The sequence below is a fragment of the Trachemys scripta genome, chromosome 7 (assembly GCF_013100865.1).
Source record: "Trachemys scripta elegans isolate TJP31775 chromosome 7, CAS_Tse_1.0, whole genome shotgun sequence".
In the NCBI taxonomy this organism is placed as follows: Eukaryota; Metazoa; Chordata; order Testudines; family Emydidae; genus Trachemys; species Trachemys scripta.
In genome coordinates, this window is record NC_048304.1 from 47,128,609 (window position 1) to 47,146,064 (window position 17,456).

Below are 17,456 nucleotides of genomic sequence, written 5' to 3' on the forward strand. Positions count from 1 at the left end.
TATTGGACAAATCTTCCGCTGCCTCCCCCCCACCCCCCACCCCCGTCTGCTGTTGGTGAGCTGAGCTGCCTAGGGCTTGTTCCCTAGTAGGTTTCGTTTTGCACATGCGCGGTGTGCTCTCCTAAGGCGGGGGTTGTGTGAGGTGAGTGTGCCAAGAGGGGGCGCTAGAGCGTGCTGCGCACGGCGCGCTGGGGTGGCCGGGGCCTCGGGGCTGGTTTTGTGGAGGGCTCGGGGCGGGAGCCCCGGGACTGGTTTGCGGAGAGGGGCTGGGCCCTGGGGCTGGTTTGGGAGAGGGTGAGGGCTTGGGGTTGGTTAGGGGAGGGCCTGGGGGGGTGAGAACTTGGGGCTGGTTTGGGGGGAGGACTTAGGGCCTGGGGCTCGTTTAGGGGGAGTCTTGGGGCTAGTTTCAGGGGAGGGTCTGGGCCTGCCCCTTGGGCTGGCCCTGGGGGGTAGCGATCTGTGTCATGGTGGTGGGGGGGTCTTGGTGCAGGCGCAGTAGCACGTGGCAGCGGGGGGGCTGTGGTCCTGGTGTGGGGCAGTGGTTTTGGGGGGTGCTGTTTAGATCTGGACTCTTGCTTTGGGGGTTTGGCAGACCAGTGGGGAGGGTGAGCAGACAGGGCCTGCCCCAGGGGGTGCTGAGCAGTCCTGGCTCCCGTTGGATTGAGCGGTGTGGGGTGCTCAGCACCTTGCAGGATCTGGGCCAAAGGCCACTGGATTCTAGCAGAGTTCAGACTTGGGAACAGTAGCATCTAACTGGTCCCAGTTGGGCCTTGAAGTTCCAACCTCACTGGGGGACTGAGATGTCAGGCGGCGGAATGCATGGTGGTGTTCTGTGATGCCGTTCATCCACATGGCTCACTGCACTGTGCGGAGCTGGTGGGTGCTGGTATCCCGGTTTGGCAGGGAGACACAGCTAGTGTTACTTACCCAGAATCATTTAAAAAAAAAAAAGAGGGGCAGCTAGGAAATAAACCCTGGGGGCAAATCTTCAGCTGGTGTAAATTGCCACAGCTCCACTGGAGGATTTACCCCCTGGACTAAGCATGTGCACTAGCCACTAGCCCTCACTGCCCCCCTTCCCTGCTGCTGTTTAGCTCAGTGGTTCTCACCCCTGCAGCTGCACCCAGCTTAGAATTTCTGCAGGGAAAGAGGCTTGTCCTGACCATATTGTTCCAACAGGAACAGGTCTGAGAGCATCCAGGCTGGAATGTGCTGGCCTGGCTGAGAGCTATCCCCACGTCCTCCTTTCTAGGAAGGGGCGGGAGTTTCTCACTGCTGTCTCTCTTCCCTAGCAACTCCCCTCCAGTTCCCCTGAGCCCACACAGCACAGAGCCCCATGCCAGGCAACCTGCGAGCAGGCATTAGTCCTGGCACTGACAGTGCAACGTGAGGCTGCCGGCTCACTTCTTCCTTCCCCTGGGCTAAGCTGGCTCCTCTCCCATAAGGGGAGTTGCTTTGCAGTAGAAAGGCTGAGGTCACAGGAAGGAGGAGAGTGGCAGGGAGAGTGGAAAGAGCAGGCGGCTGTGCCAGCTCCGGCTTGTCTAAACTTGTCCCCATTGCATTCCTCCGCTGAGGCCGGCCGGGAGGAGCAGCCCTAGCCCCCCCAGTCTGCGAAGGAGCTCCAGGCAGGTGAGTGCACCTCTGTTTCCCCAGCAGGCCAGAGGGCAGTTGGAAAGGAGCTGAGTGGAGCCTGCAGCTGCCCTATGCATCTGTCCCTTGCCGTTAAAGCCCTGAGTGGCCTCAAGGGCAGGGCACACAATCTGCTGCCTTCAGGCCGTGGCTGCTGGGGTTGATCTGAAGCATGATTAATTTTGGGAATGGAACTGCGGTGCTGGGCCTTTCCTGCCTGCCGAATTCCTTCTCCTCCTCAAAGAAATCCTAGCTCAGGACCAACAAACCCCAGGGTAACTCTAGCGCTCTCCCTGCTCCATCTCCGCCTCTCCAAAGCTCCCATTGCTTCGCTGTCCACAGAAATGTCTGGAAAGGCCCCATTCTCCACCCCTCACTTGTTTATGTTGCTTGTTTGCTCTTTGCCCCTGCAGGGCTGCTGCCTGCCTACTCAGGCACCACACTTACGGAGGTGATGCTTCCCAAAGGGATAGGTCTTGCACTGAGCCTGGCGAGATTCTGGGGCATTCTGCTCCAGAATGGTCCATACACAGCTGCGTAAGACTAGGGCTATACAGTACAGCCATATGCATCTGGAGTGAATCTCATATTCACGGAGTATGTAGGTTCAAGTCTTCATTGCCCATTAGTGGGGTTATTATCACTAGAGACTGAGCTGTGCAATCTGCCCAGAATTCTTCTGCCCAGCCATATTTCCTTCCTGTTTGGTCCTTGTTTTCTGTATCCTGCTCTTGGCTTACATTACTTGGACACCTGGAATAAATTGGGTGATTCTTCCAACCCAGCTTCCCCTTTGGTTTGGGGTCTGCTCCTGGCATTGTGTTTCTTTGCGCCAGGGTATGCAAACAAAGCTTAAGTGGAGAAGTGCAACCGGTGCTTGCCATTTGGCTGGGTGTATTACATTTCTGCCTTGGTCCCAAGGGAGAGGTTGTGTTTGAGCTGCTTTTTCTGCCTCTTTCCCAGAATAGGGGGGCAAAAAAGATCATTTACCCATTAACCCCTTCACTTTACATTTTAAAGATGACCTGCCACCTATAGATTTGTGCCATCCCATCCCAGCCCCCCCCCCGCTTTCTGCAGGCTTGGCAGGTTGAAAGGTTTGGGGGTTTCTTGCCTTAGAAATATTAGGCATGGCAAGCCTAGTCTTCTCTGGCTTTGCTGGAGGACTCCTTGGCGGCTGCTTGTGTGGACTAAAAGGTCAATCTTTAACCAAGAGAGCTTTTCTCCAAAGTGTGTAGTGGGTGTTTGAATTCGATAGAGTTAAAATAAAATACCAGCGTTTTAAACAGTGTGAATAAAAATGCTTTCCCTTCCCAGTTCATTAGATTTCACTCCTTTGGTGTCTGTGATGTTATAATTTCAGTCCTTCAGTGGTCCATAGAGTCTTCCAGAGTAGGCTAGACCTGCCTGCTAGCTAAGAACTAAGCAGTGGTAGTAGTAATAATGTAAAAAAATAGAGGAGGAAAGAAATTTGGAAAAAAAATATACTTTCGGCATCTTAAAAAGCACACTAGAGCACAACACGTTTGTCCCCGTTCAGGGCAGCTGCCCCTGTATTTCCCCCTTTGTGGTCCACCAGAGGCTCCTCAGCTGTCACCTCTCTTGGAGAGAGACCCGCATCTCTCTCCCTCCTGAGTGGGGATCTTTAAGGCTGCAGTTTCTTGCCTACACTGTGCAAGCCAGACTGCCTAAACAGACTAGTGTCGGCACTTCGCTTTCTCTCCAGAGATCGTGAACAGCATAACGGCCTGCAGTTATCAGTTACCACCCAGCTCTTTCTAAGCAAGCACATTTATTCTTAAGGTGAAAGCATTACAGAGAAACATATTGATAACATTAAAAGAACCTACACGTATGCTAAAAAGCTTACCACGGGTCACCCCAATTCCAGCCTCTGGCCCTGGGACATGTTAGTCCTTCAAACTCCACAGCTGGATTTTCAGTGTGGCTATGAGTTTATAACCAGCTCAGATTCAGAACCACCAGGAATAGTCCTGGCTCTTTCTTTATACAGCTTGAGCCTTTGATCTTGGCCTCAAGTAATAAGTAATCAGCAGGCAATAGCTCACACCTCAGGGTGTAGTTTCAAAAGGCCAGGTTTCTGTACAGCTGGATGTGGGGAATTTGCATTCACCTCCCCGTAGCTTTTCCCCATGAAAACCACGTAACACGTTTTGTTCCCATAGTCCATTCTTGTCTGGCCCATTGTTCACTATAGTTCTGTGAACCCTCAGGTCTTTCATCCCCCCTCCCCCCCGAGCAGTTATGTACAATCTGGGCCCTCAAATGAATGGCTAATGTATTATTAATACAACGGGCCCCAAAGAGACTCAAACTTAGTTCAGTGAGATCTCCCAAAGATACTGCAGAAAACTGACACATCTGTGACACCACTTCTCCCACCCCTTAAAACTTCTTCAATCAGCAACCAGTCACCAAAGAACCCTGCGAGTCATGGTCACCCAAAGGGGGCGCTCTTCTAGCCAGCCAAGGGGCTGTCTCTTTCAGCTGCATGTTGAGTGAGGACACACTTGTTGTGCCAGTACCTCCTAACACAACGTGCTTTGTGTTGCTGCATAATCCCATCGCGCTGCTTTTTGCCACATCGCAGTTGGATGCTGAGTGAAGTCTGGAGGTTTAACCCAGGAGGTTGAGGATGAAATCCCCATTGATGTCAGCTGGGCTGGGTCTGTCTGGGTTTGACTGGGTGTGGTTCAGTTGGAGTGTGCGCTTGTGCCGTCAGATCACCAGGCTGGACTCAGAGGTAAGGGGACATTTAAATAAGGATCCAGCAAAACTGGTTCCTCCTTGGCTGTGCTGAGCCATGGCAGTGCTGTGCTTGAAAGACCTCTTGGTTTGATTGTTCAGAATGCCAGACCATTTCCCCACAATGGCCAGGTGAGCAGTGCTAGAAACTGGCTTTGCCAGATCGGTGTTTAAACAGAGAGTTAGAGGGTTTCAAACCTGGTTCCCACTCCAGTGCAGACAGGGCCTTCCCTTAAACAGAGATCTCACATCAAGGAATTGGAGCATCTGATCACCACCCCTCTCCCAAGGAGTAAGGATCCACCCATGCTACAAATATAGCCGAATCAGGGACCTGGTGACAGTCAGGCTTTTGCTGCCCCTCCTCTCACTCTGGTTGGATAGCCCCCATGGGGCGGGAGGGGAACAGCAATGCCTGGGATGCAGTCCAGGACTTAAGCTCTGCAGGAGAGTGCTGGAAACATATTCACCAGCCTGCCCCAGAGTGCAGCAGGCTAAACTCCCCCCCCCCCCCCCCGGCAGCACGCTCCCTGGGCCGGCAGCCACCGTCAGATTACAAGAGGGTTCAGCTGGACGGATCCGTTGCCCGACATGGGGCACTAGACGGGTATTTCATTCGTTGAGCTTGTCTCCTGTCAGTGTTTGTCTGGGAAAGACAGACTGCTCTGTATGGACCAAGGACTGAGCCCAGACTCTAACCAAACATCCTCTGAGGGTCAGTGGTTTTCCCCCTCTTCCTCTTTGGTTGTCTCTGCCACTCATAATCCTCGTCCTTCCTCAACCACTCCAGCGCTGTGTGGTCCTCATTAGTTGCATCCCCTCTGACCCAGCCCCTGCGCCTTGAACTGTAAGTTCTTTGGGACACTGGCTGGGGCTTGACTTGTTCCTTGTATGCTCAGCACGCTTCTGAGTGCTCCAAAATGAACAGTAGCAGCTGGGGGGGCGGGGGGCGGGCTTGCGCTGTCTTGGCGTGCGTGGGGCTAGTGGGCTAGGGTGGGGAAAGGAGGGGGGTTTTGCTAAGCAGGTATGGGGAGTTGTCCTGCAAGGGCTCCAGTGGAAGGGCTGGGGAAAGCCTTGGTATAGTCCAGCTGTGCTAGCACTAGAAACGTGAGGGCACCTGGGCTTGGGATGTTTCCATGGCAGCTTTTATAGACTTTGCAAAGTATCTTCCATCTAAGGATCTCCATGCACTCAACACACACTAGTGAGATGAAGCCTCACACATCCCCTCTTCGAGCTGGGGAACGATTATTATCTCCATTTTATGGGTGGGGAAACTGAGGCACAGAGGCATGTGACGTGACTTGCACCCATCTCACACACCAAGTAAGTGGCAGGGCTGGGAGCAGAACCCAGGCCTCCAGGTGCCATAAGTACAAGACTAGCCATCCTCCCTGGACCCAGTCCTGAAGAGCTCTTGGTGTTCACCCACTCCTTGTATAGCTTTGGGATAATCCTGGGAATTGAGCAGGCTGCTGGCCTGTGGCAGAGACTGGCCCCCTCGCCCTCCATCCTGCCTCTGCAGGACATAAGTGACTGTGACGGAGGCCCTAATTCTTATTGCAGCAGGGTGGCCATTGCTGCAGGGAAGCAATGGCCCCCAAACGCAAGGCGCCTGCCAAGGCCCAGGCCCAGGACAAGAAGGTGAAGCAGGAGCCGGAGGAGGACAGCATCCGGTCCACCGTGGAGGCGCTGAAGACCGCTCCCAAGGAGAAGCTTAAAGCCAACATCGACTCTGCCTGCCAGCTGAGCAATGGGAGCGATGCCCAGGTACGAGTGAGGCTCAGGCAGCAGGGTCCCCTGGGGAGGGAGGAGACGCCTTCCCATGTCACCCGGCCCCTGGGCCGGTCTTAGCGAAAATGGTGCCCTGGGCAAACTTGTATTTTGGTGCCTCCCTCTCCCACCATCACCCCTGGCTCTACGGGCTCCCTGCCCATCCCCCCTCCCCCCCCATCACCTCCGGGCCATTACTAATACTTCATATGGAATGGCCACAGGAAAGTCCATTAAATGTAGATGGGGGTCCCCCATGGTCCATTGTGAGTTAAGTGTCCCTTGATGAGCCGCTTACTTTGACCAGTCCCTTCAAGATGTGCTGGCTAACTACCTTGTTACCCCAGGAGCAAACATTTGAAATACAAGCAGCAAAGAGTCCTGTGGCACCTTATAGAGTAACAGACGTATAGGAGCATGAGCTTTCGTGGGTGAATACCCACTTCTTCAGATGCATCCGAAGAAGTGGGTATTCATCCACGAAAGCTCATGCTCCTATACGTCTGTTAGTCTATAAGGTGCCACAGGACTCTTTGCTGCTTTTACAGATCCAGACTAACACGGCTACCCATTTGAAATACAGGTATAGAGCCAATACTCAAACTTCAAATACAAAAATGCTGCATGCATGCATACACCTAACATAAACATAGTCAGCAAATCATACCCTTTTCATAAACATCTTACATGCCACATTTTGTACAAGATTTGTTGCAAATATATAATAGTGGTTGCAACAATGATCTGCACGGTCATGTTTTAATCAGATAACGTCACAATGAGTAACTGCTACAACTAGCAGATTCCTAGGCCACTGTCAGCAGAAGCAAGGATGGCATGGTATATGGTGTATTGCTACACTTACTTCTGTGGTGGCTTGTGGTGCCTGGCGCTTGGCCTGCGGCCTATGGCAGGCTTTACGCTGTCACATGGGGGCTGCATCTTGCCAGAGCCCATGGCCCTCCTGCAGCCCCTAGCCACTCCTGGCTCACCGCAAGCATTTTGACAGGAAGTACTAAGCAGTAATAACAACAATAATACAAGTGTGTGTGTGTGTGTGAGAGAGAGAGAGAGACAGCCAATGTGTGAGAGTGTGTGTGTCAGGGGATTGTGAGACTGACACACACACACACAATCTGTTGGGGGGACTTTGAGAGACAGAGTGTATGTGGGTGTGAGAGCCTATGTGGGTGTGTTAGGGAAGTTTGAGAGACAGCGAGTGCACTGTCACTTTAAGTTTCCCCTGCCTCCCCCATGCTCTGCCCAGATCCCCCCCCCCAATGTGCCGCCAGTGACCAGCCTCGGTTGGTTGGTGGTGCTGCTCTGGACTCCCTGGGGCTGGGACAGAGCTGGAGCCCCGGGGCTGAGAAGCGAGGGAGGGAGGGGCTATGGGGTTGGGGTCAGGGAGAAGTCCGCCAGCCCAGTTCGAGGGAGGGGCCAGAGAAGAGAGGAGTCTGGCCACACCCAGAGAGCAGGAGCCTGAGTCCCGTGTGGTGCCCCCCAGGCTACAGTGCCCTGGGCATGGGCCCCATTTGCCTGGCCCTGAGGCTAAATGCTGGTGCTCGGAGAGCCCGCTGCCTGAACCCTGGGAGAGAAGGCAGTTCGTGGGTTGCGGCAGAGCTGCAAGGACTTGGTCCCTGGGAGTGTTAAGCATTCTGGCCTCCCAGCGCTAGGCAGAGCTGAAAGAGCCCTCTCCCCACCAGACCCCATCAGCTAACGCTGCTCCACAAGACAGTCCCAGGGATCCCGGCCAGAGGGATCCCCTCCCTGTGTGACCCACTGCAGACAGCGTTACTAATGCTGCTCCACGGGATAGTCCTGGGGATCCCGGCCCGAGGGAGCCCCTCCCTGTCCGACCCCAGCACAGGCTGTCCCGGAGCAGTTGTGTAGCCATCCCTGCTTGAGGGGACACTCGCGTTCACTGCTCCCCTGTGGTGTGTTGGGTAGATCCATGAGGATTATGACTGCATGTTGAACCAGACCAACATCGGGAACAACAACAACAAGTTCTACATCATCCAGCTCATCGCTCACAACGGCAGCTACAGCTGCTGGAACCGCTGGGGTCGCGTGGTGAGTATCCTATGCCTAGCCCAGCCACCGCCACAGCTGGGCCAGTATCTCCCTCTGCCAGCCACCAGGGGGCGTCGTTACGGGAGCTACCTCTGCTGCCATGAGGCCAAGGCCAATCCTAGGGGACATGACAGTAAGTTAAATCCAGGGCAGTTAGACATGGCACCTGCACCGCCCTCCTGTGCAGAAGCTGGGTTTTAAATTACATCCTCTACTTGCTGGCATTTGTTTGTTTATTTGTGCACAGACCCACATGCTCTTCTTTTCCCCCTGCCTCTACCCTGTTAGGTACTGGAGGTGGCAGACCCCACAAAAGTCTCCTTGGGAAGACTCAGGGAGGGCACAGCACACCCTTCCCACTCCCTCCGGACAGGCCAGGGAAAGGGGGGCTGAAGCCACCGGGCATGTCCCCCCGAGAGGTGCCGATGGGGGTGTCTGGCTCCCTCTCCAGGAGGGACTTCCCAAGTTGTGAGCTCTGCAGGGGCTATCTTGCTGTGTGTGCAGTGCCCAGCACAGGTGATTTACTGTGGCTACTGTAGTGAGATTCCCTCTCTGACCACTAGGTGTCAGTCTCAACCTGCTTCCTTCTAGGTACTCCCCTTGCTGATGTCAGTGTCATGGGGAGACAGTCCCAGCCGAAGCCAGTGTTAACACCAGGGCTGTTAGCCTCAGTGCCCTGAGCCCTTATGACTCAGATCCCTGCTAGATGCTGCCAGGGAGGCCGAGCCTCGCAAACTCCCGAGCCAGGCGAGGGACAGCCCAACTCGGTGCCTCACTGACAAGGTCCCAGGAGCTCTAGGGCTGTCCCAGCCCTAATTTGCTTTACACAGTGCCGGTTGCAGCTGGCAAACAAGGCTCCGGTAGCCTGTAGTGACGGTGTGACAGACAGGGCAACTTCCTGCCCCTTTTTGGGAGACCAGCTGGTATTAGGTGTAGGCCAGGTTAGACCATCATATGGAATCAAGTCTCTTGCTCTCCCTGTCCAGATAGGAGCCACCTGCTCCCAACATGGTTCTCTTGCCTGCTGCTTTTCTCTTTGTGGCTATTCTTGCAGGGGCCATGGGCACTCGGCAAAGCAGAGGGAAACCACTGTTAAGTAAACACTTCTTCCCATCCATTGCCCTGGGCAAAAACTAGCGGAGGGCATTGCACTTTGGCAGGAAAATCCACCTCTATCTGTAATGTCCCTCATCTGATTTACCCAGGCTAGCCAGAAGAACCCTACCCTGGGATTGGAATACGAGTGTGACATTTTGGGTGGCTTGGCAAAACTGGGTATGCAGGAGAGTCAGAGTTAGGCTTAGCTGGGAAGCTTAGTTAAGTGGATTCATGTCCCAGAAGGATGCATGCAGCCTGTTGAGACTACCCAGCATGCAATGCAGCCTTGTTGCCTTTATCAAATGAAGAATTGCATGCTGGGTCCTGTAGTCTCCACAGGCTGCACCTGTGTGAAGGCGCCTGCAGCTGCACTGTAGAGGCCAGCTGGACCCCTGAGTTGAAGGGGAAGATCAGCAGTGAGCACAGGAGCGAGGTACCAAGCCTGACCCTGCTGCGGATTTCTTCCCTTCCTAGGGGGAGGTGGGACAGTCAAAGCTCAGCCCCTTCCCTTCCCTGGAAGCCGCCAAGAAGGACTTTGAGAAGAAGTTCCGGGAGAAGACCAAGAACAGCTGGGCTGAGCGGGAGAACTTTGTGGCCCACCCTGGCAAGTATACCCTGATCGAGGTGCAGCACGGGGCTGAGGAGGAGCAGGAGGTGACCGTGAAGGTGAGTGACCAGGAGGCCCCAGGATAAGCCAGGCTGCCCCCACATGGAGCCAGGGAAACAGGAACCTGTCCAAGGCAGCTAGGGAGATATGTGCCATGGGGCTGAGGGGCTGGCGTGGCCCGTTTGGAGACTCGGGGGAGCGGGGAAGGTAGCCCCCCTCCTGGCTGCGCAGTTGCAATGCAGGGGCCATGTCCTGAAGTCCTGACTTAGGTACATATCCCACTGCTGCCTGAGAGCGCGATGGGAGCTGGTGGGAGCTCTGCATCCATGAGGAGTGAGTGAGGGCCTTGGGGTTTGGCCCACAGGCGGCGAAGTGTCATGTCCTGCTTCAGATGACAGCCCCAGTTCACCCCCCAGGGTAGCTCCCCGCTGGAGACAACCTTCCATGGGGAGGGGTGGCTGGGCAGGGCTGGGGGGATCCATTGCTGGCTCTCTTGGCTCTGGAGGCCTTTTCCCTGCAGCGGGCTGGTGGTGGGTGGGAATGTCCTACGGAGGGGGGGAGCCCTTCTGCCTGTCTGAGCTGGAGCTTTCCTCTCTCTTCCCCCTTCCTCCCCAGGTGGACAGCGTGGATGGAGGGAAGCGCTCCAAGCAGAGGACGTTGCCCTGCAGCCTGGACAAGGCCACCCAGGAGCTGGTCTCACTCATCTTCAGCAATGACATGTTCAAAGAGGCCATGCAGACCATGAATATCGGTACAGTTTGGAGCGGGGCCCTTGGGGGATGCGGGGGGGAGGCAGCCCACACCCCCGCACCATTGGTCCCGCTGCAGCCCGGGGCTTCTGGATGGGGGCCCAGCGGCCCTGCTGAGTGTTTCTGTTAGCTGTCTCCAGGGCTTGGTCAGAGGGGCCAAGCCATGCTGCTCTAGATCAGTGGTTTTCAAACTGCGGGTCACGACCCAGTAGTGCATTGTGGAATGTAAAGCACTGGGTCGCGATGGCTCTGGTCAGCACCGCCGACCGGACCATTAAAAGTCCTGTTGGCGGTGCTTCCCGGCTAAGGTAGGCTAGTCCAGGAACCAGCCAATGCGAGCTGGGGGAGGTGGGGGGCAGTGCCTGCAGGCGAGAGCCACATGGAGTTGCTTAGGAGCTGGACCTACTGCTGGCTGCTTTTGGGGTGCAGCGCAGTCCATGGTGCCAGGACAGGCAGGAAGCCTGCGTTAGCACCCCCACTGCACCACTGACTGGGAGCTACCCAAGGTAAGCCTATACCCCAATCCCCTGCCCCAACCCTGAGCCCCCCCAAACTCAGAGTCCCTTCCTGCACCCTAAGCCCCTCATCCCTGGCCCCACCCCAGAGCCTGCACCCTCAGCCCAGAGCCCTGACCCGCTCCCGCACCCCAACCCCCTGCCTCAGCCCAGAGCCCCCTCCCAAACCCCTCATCACCAGCTCCGTTGCGTTGTGGGCATCAACAATTTTCTTCAACTGGGTCGCCAGAAAAAAAGTTTGAAAAATTTGAAAACCCTGTGGCCCCCCTGCTTAGGAGCCGGATCTGCTGCTGGCTGCTTCCGGGGCTCAGCGCAGTGTCAGAACAGGTAGGTACTAGCCTGCCTTAGTTGGGCAGCACCGCCAACGGGACTTTTAATGTCCTGGTCGACGGTGCTGACCAGAGCGACTCAGTGCCTTACATGCTGCGACCTAACAAACTTCGAAAAACACTGGTCTAGATCAGTGGTCTCCAAACTTTTTTGATCACGCACCGCTATCAGTACAGAATTTTTGAGCACACACCCCCTGCCATGCCGCCCCAAGCCAAAAAAAAAAAAGGCGCTTGGACTCCCGCCTGAACTGCCGAAGCCAAAAAAAAAATGGCCACCCGAACTGCCGAAGCGGCGTTGCTCCGGCGGCGCTGCTCCTTCCGTGCACCCCGAAGGATCCTCTTGCGCACCCCCTGGGGAGTGCGCACCCCACTTTGGAGACCCCTGCTCTAGATCACAGGGTGACTGGCTGAGTTGTTCCCCGTAATCAACCTGTTCCAAGCTGTGGAGCTGGGTACCTGGGGCGCTGATGGAAGTGGGTTTGGTGCTCTCAGCCCCTAGAGCTGTATCGCAAAGCTGTGTGATAGGTGGCTGGTTCTGCTCAGGAGCAGTCCCAGGGCTGGAATATCAGGGGCTGCAGGGCAGGCTGGAGGGCATTGGCAGGGCTGGGGGTTGGGGGGGCCCAGTGCTAGAATAGCAGGGGCTGCAGGGCAGGCTGGAGGGCATTGGCAGGGCTTGGGGGGCCCCAGTGCTGGGATAGCAGGGTGCTGCAGGGCAGGATGCAGGGACATTGGAAGAGCAGGGCGGCTGCAGATCAGGACTGAGAGGCATTGGCAGGCATTTATCCCAGCTGGAATAAAGGGGTGCTGCAGGTTAGGGTAGAAGGGAATTGAACTGACCTCCTGCTTGCTCCTCGTGGTCCAGAGGAAGGTGCCTGTGATGATGACCCATGGCTGGAGCTGGGTGTGAGGCAGAGGGCTGCTGTAGGCGTGCAGAGAAACCACTGCCCTGAGGGATGGAGGAGAGGCTTTTATGAGCCCAGGGTCTCTGTGAGGGATTGCCCTGGGGCCCCTGAGGGGAAGGGGTCACGCTCAGGTCTGGGGGGGATGCAGGTGCCCCTGCCGGCCGTCAGCTGAGCCCTTCATTGCTCGTCTCCCCTCCCCGTGCCCGTCTGCCTGCCCCAGATGTGAAGAAGATGCCGCTGGGGAAGCTGAGCAAGCAGCAGATCGCCAAGGGCTTTGAGGCCTTGGAGGCCATTGAGACGGCTCTGCAGGAGCAGCCACTGTCCAGCAGGCAGCTGGAGGAGCTGTCGTCCCGCTTCTATACCATCATCCCCCACAGCTTCGGCCGTGCTAGGCCCCCCACCATCAACACGCAGGAGATCGTCCAGGCCAAGAAGGACATGCTGCTGGTAAGGGTCCTGCCCGTGGCAATTGGGCTGGGTCTGCACTGTGCTGGCTTCTCCTGCTGGCCAGGGCGGGACCTCCAGGGCCAGGCCTCTCTTCCTTGCAACTTTCCTGCTGCCTGCCCAGCCTCCCAGATGGGAATGTTCTTCCTCCCCCTCGCCCTGGGCTGAGGCCAGCTGGATTTCCCTGGGGCCAGCAGCGCAGCACCTCCTCCTGGTTGAGGGAAGGAGTCTGTGCTCCAGGACAGCGCTTGAGGAAACCATCACCTTCACCCCTGCTGTTGCCATGGTGGTGAGGTGGGGTGGTACTGTGCCATTTGCTTCCTTGGTTCTAGAATGGAGCCAGAGTGCCCTGTGAGAGGGGGAAGAGGCCCAGCCCTGCACAGGGAAATAGCCACCCGGAGTCTGCGGCATCTCCTTGTTGGCATGTCTGGCGCTCGCCTGGGAGCCCAGCGGGTTAGGGGGCACGGCGCTGCCCACCACCACCCCAGCAGGGTGGCCCACTGAAAAACGTGTGGGCTGTGTGCATCCAAACTCCCATGAGCGCTGCAGGCGAAAGGGCCTCTCCTTCCCCAGGGGTGTAAAACCAGACCCCCTTTCGGAGCCTCCGGGCAGGCTGAGGCCATGCTGCGAAGGGCAGTGCGGCATACAAACCTCAGCTGGGGTCACGCCCACCCTTGGCCGAGCCATCTCTGGACAGGACGGGCAAGGAGCTTCCAGGGCTATTAAGGGGTTAAAGTGGCCCACCCTTCCCATCAGCCCGGCTCTCTGCCTTGGTAGGTGCTGGCAGACATTGAACTGGCCCAGAGCCTGCAAGCGCAGAAGAAGGAGGAGGAGGAAGAGGAGGTGAGGGTGGAGGAAGTGCCTCACCCGCTGGACAAGGACTATGAGCTTCTGAAGTGTGAGCTCACCCTGGTGGATCCGGCGTTGGAGGATTACCAGGTCTGGAGGGGCTGGTGCACGCCAAGTGTCCTGGTGGAGGCAGCAGCTTGGGCAGGGGAGCGATGTGGGGGGTGGAGGTCACTAGCCCAGTGTGAGAGGGAGTGTCACTTCCCTGAGGGAGAGCCTGGGGACATGGGGTCCTTCCGTCGGCACTTCCGTCTTGGTCTGTACAGAGCCAACCCCACCTCCTGCGTGGCACTTGTCTAGTATGGAAAGGAAGCTGCTTCCTCCAGGGGCCCAGCTACCAGGAGGGATGTGTGTGCCCCACCCCCAACCCCCAGGCTATCTCACCACTGCATGGGCTCTCCAAGCCAGGGTGAGAGCCAGGGAGGAGCCTGGTGTAGGTGAATTGGCCTCTCTCCTCAGGGGTAAGTCCCTCTAGGGCATTGAGGGGTTCTGCTAATGGAACTGACAGGGCCGGTGGGAGCCCAGGCCTGGTGAACTTGTGGGTCTGAGCTGGAGGTGTTGGGAACGGGGGCGGTTCTGGATGTGGAGGGAGTGAATGTTTTCAGGTGTCATCATGCCAGAGGCTTCTCCAGCACCAAGCAGAGAAACCTGCTCCTGTGGGATGGGCCCCAAGACCTGTGTGTGGACCTCTGTGATAGCCAGGGCAGGAGGGATGGGTGCTGGCACTGAGGGGTCGAGCAGAGGACTGCTCTTGCCTGGTCTTGCCCCAGGTGCCCCCCGATCACTCTGGTCTCCCCCACAGGTGATCCAGACCTACGTAGAGAAGACTGGGTCGAGCCACCAGAAGGTCAAGATCCTGAACATCTGGAAGGTGAAGAGGGAGGGAGAGGTGAGAGAACTAGTGTCCTGCCGCTCACGGGTGTATGTGTCCATGGGCGCTCGCTCGTTGGCCAGGTGGGGGAGAGTTCGGCACCCCGCAGCTCCCACTGGGCGCAAACAGCTGCTGGATGCGGCGCCCGGCTCCGTGTCAGGCCCCAAGAGCCAGCAGTGCCCTGATTGTGCAGCAATTGCAAAACGGGCTCAGCCCCAGCAGCTTCCAGCTGCTCTGCCTGTGTTCAGCGTTGACCATTTAACTGTGCTCAGGGCGGTCTCGTCAGCCGGCACTCGTGGGTGCAGCAGAGGGAGTTCGGCCTGCGCCCGGGCTGTCAGCGTGGCTGATGTCAGCGGCTCGGAACTGGTGTTGGCAATGGGCAAAGGGGGCCTCTGGCAGCCTGGGCAGAGGCCGAAGGCCACAGGGACTCGGAGCTTCAGCTGCCCTCCGGCCCCTCAGATGCCTTCCCCAGGACAGCAGTGGGGGAAGCGGATACTGCTCTCGCTGCTGCCCACGTCTGTCCTGTTGGCTGCAGGGCTGTGGATCCAGCCCCTTCCCCCAGTGCTGAGATTCCTTCTGCATCAGTGAGGTTATGGGCAGTGTTGGCTGGGGGCGTGAAGCATTTGCAGTCGTTGAGCCCTCGCTCTGTCTAGAGCTGAGGACTGCCCGGTCCGGCTCCGCAGGGCCAGCGCTTCAAGGCTCACGACCACCTGGAGAACCGGCGCCTGCTGTGGCATGGCACCAACGTGGCCGTCGTCGCCGCCATCCTTAAGAGCGGCCTGCGCATCATGCCGCACTCCGGCGGGCGTGTGGGCAAGGGGCTTTACTTCGCCTCCGAGAATGACAAGTCGATGAGATACGGTAAGGCCCATGGCTGCCCAGCCTGGGGCGCTCTCCCAGCCACCCACTCTTCCTCCCGCACCTCTCCCATATCCCCTCCTGGCAAGGGGAGACACTGGCAGCCTCTGGAAGGTGAGTATCTGGGGACGGTGGGAAGCCCAATGGCATTACATTCTCGGGGCCCTCTTTCCCTCTCCTGCCCCAGGCCTGTGCCCTCCTGGATGGTGCGGCCCAGCTGGCAGTGCCAGGTGCGGCAGGGCAGAGTCTGACACACCTGGGTGGTGGGACACCACAGACAGGGGTGCGAGCCAGAGGTTAGACTAAGGGAGAGTGAAGCAAGGAGAGCTCCTGGCTTGGGGGAGCAGGGCTCCCTGGCTTTCCAGGCGGCTTTAATAGGCCACAGCAGAAGGGTGATTGGAAGCACTGGGAGTGCAGTGAGTGCTATCCTCGTCCACAGTCAGGGCGGGGCAGAACCAGCCAGGGCAATGGCAGCTGGGAGCACACCACCCCTAGATATATCCATGGTCCCCTCCCCCCCAGCATTCCCTGCTTTGTCCCCTCTCACCTCGCAGCCCGGCTCTTGGGGAGGATGTGGGGACAGGAGTCACTTTGGGACCCGTCAGTGCCAGTCCTCAGCCCATCAGGAGAGGTTGCTCTGGGTCACTGGCCAGGGGTGCTGGAACAGAGGGAGCCAGGGCCCCATCACTTTTTACCGGCCATAAGAATGAATAACGGGGACGGGGGAGGGGGTGGAGAGGAGTGAGCAGGAGGTGGGGCCTCAGGGCAGTGTGGGAGAAGGGGCAGTGTGGGGGTGGGGCTACGGTTTGGGTGCTGGTGGCCCCCCCCAACTTACAGGGAGCTTCCTCTGCTCCTGCCACCGGCCTGAACCCCCAGTCCAGGAACTGAATGCGCTGCTTCCAGATCTGGACAGCTGTGCCAGCTTGGCAGCCAGGCTGGGCGTGGGAGTGGGCCTTGCAGCCAGCTTCAGCAGCACAGGCCGGTCTCCCCCTCTCCAGTGAGCTGCACCTCCCAGGGGGTCGGGATCATGTTCCTCAACGAGGTGGCCCTAGGCAAGGAGTATCGGATCACCAAGGACGACCCGTCGTTGTGCAAGGCCCCTCCGGGGTATGACAGCGTGATCGCCTGCGGTCAAACTGAGCCAGGTGAGTGCGCTCCCTGATCTGGCCTCCCCGCTGGGGGCTGCCACCCGTCTGTGGGGAGGTGGTGGGGGTAGGGATTCAGAATGGGAGCAGGCTGGAGGTGCTGGCAATGGGGGGGCATGACAGAGATGGCGGGGATTTGGAACTGGAGATGGGGGGATCGTGGAGAGTGGGGTTTGGAGATGGGATAAGCGGGGGGTCTCGCAGAGCCTGGTGCTGGCAGTTCCTGGCCCGGTCCCATGTGCTAACCCCTTCCTCATCCCACCCTCGCCAGACCCTGCTTGTGACCGGGAGCTGATGGTGGAGGGCAGAAAGGTGCTGGTGCCGCAGGGGAAGCCCATCCCCATGGCCAAGTACCAGGACTCCTACTTCAGCCAGAGCGAGTACCTGATCTACCAGGAGAGCCAGTGCCAGATCCGCTACCTGCTCCAGCTCCGCTTCTGAGGTGCTTCCCTGCAAGCCTGGCACCCCTCCAGCTCTGGGAAACCGGGGCCAGCTGTGCTGATGGCGACGATGTCCTGGGGTGCCACCTGCGGCAGGGTGAGATGACAGCGCTCAGTGAGCTGCCTGCGGGAGCGCCTCTGTTGTCTGCTGGCTCAGGATCCCTGGGTCCCACGGGCCTGGGAGTGATGCTGTACGACGTGCCGTGAAATGCGTGGCTCCTGCGCTCGGAGTCCCTGAGCCGTGCTGCCCGGAGGAGAGGGCTGGGGCACAGCTGCCATAGCCAGTTAAACTCCCAGCAGCCTCTGTTGGAGCTCCGGGGGACACTCCCGAGTGCTGGAGTCTGCGAGCAGCAGGGCTCTCTGAGGCCTTCTGTTACTGTAAATAAAAGTGTGTGCGGATTGCAATCA

At 57.8% G+C, this 17,456-nt stretch overlaps 1 protein-coding gene across 3 annotated transcripts; it reads left to right on the plus strand.

The window, feature by feature from the left end:
- Positions 1 to 78: 78 nt before the first annotated feature.
- PARP3 (poly(ADP-ribose) polymerase family member 3) lies at positions 79 to 17,456 on the plus strand. Of its 3 annotated transcripts, none has more exons than XM_034776950.1 (11): positions 79 to 142; positions 5,962 to 6,165; positions 8,116 to 8,241; positions 9,814 to 10,005; positions 10,562 to 10,697; positions 12,665 to 12,891; positions 13,666 to 13,827; positions 14,537 to 14,623; positions 15,289 to 15,466; positions 16,462 to 16,608; positions 16,880 to 17,456. In XM_034776950.1, the coding sequence occupies exons 2-11, from the start codon at positions 5,989 to 5,991 to the stop codon at positions 17,047 to 17,049; spliced, it is 1,602 nt and encodes a 533-aa protein (XP_034632841.1). In that variant the 5' UTR covers positions 79 to 142; positions 5,962 to 5,988; the 3' UTR covers positions 17,050 to 17,456. The 3 variants fall into 3 exon arrangements, with proteins under 3 accessions (XP_034632841.1, XP_034632842.1, XP_034632840.1); XM_034776951.1 differs by lacking the exon at positions 79 to 142 and adding an exon at positions 1,279 to 1,629 and having other exon boundaries at positions 5,965 to 6,165; XM_034776949.1 differs by lacking the exon at positions 79 to 142 and adding an exon at positions 1,282 to 1,629.

Bases quoted from the DNA above. Each gene is read 5' to 3' on its own strand.
- PARP3 (XM_034776950.1), top strand. From the start codon at position 5,989: ATGGCCCCCAAACGCAAGGCGCCTGCCAAGGCCCAGGCCCAGGACAAG. The intron at 6,166-8,115 runs GTACGAGTGAGG...TGTGTTGGGTAG, and splicing joins GCAATGGGAGCGATGCCCAG to ATCCATGAGGATTATGACTG. The intron at 16,609-16,879 runs GTGAGTGCGCTC...CACCCTCGCCAG, and splicing joins CTGCGGTCAAACTGAGCCAG to ACCCTGCTTGTGACCGGGAG.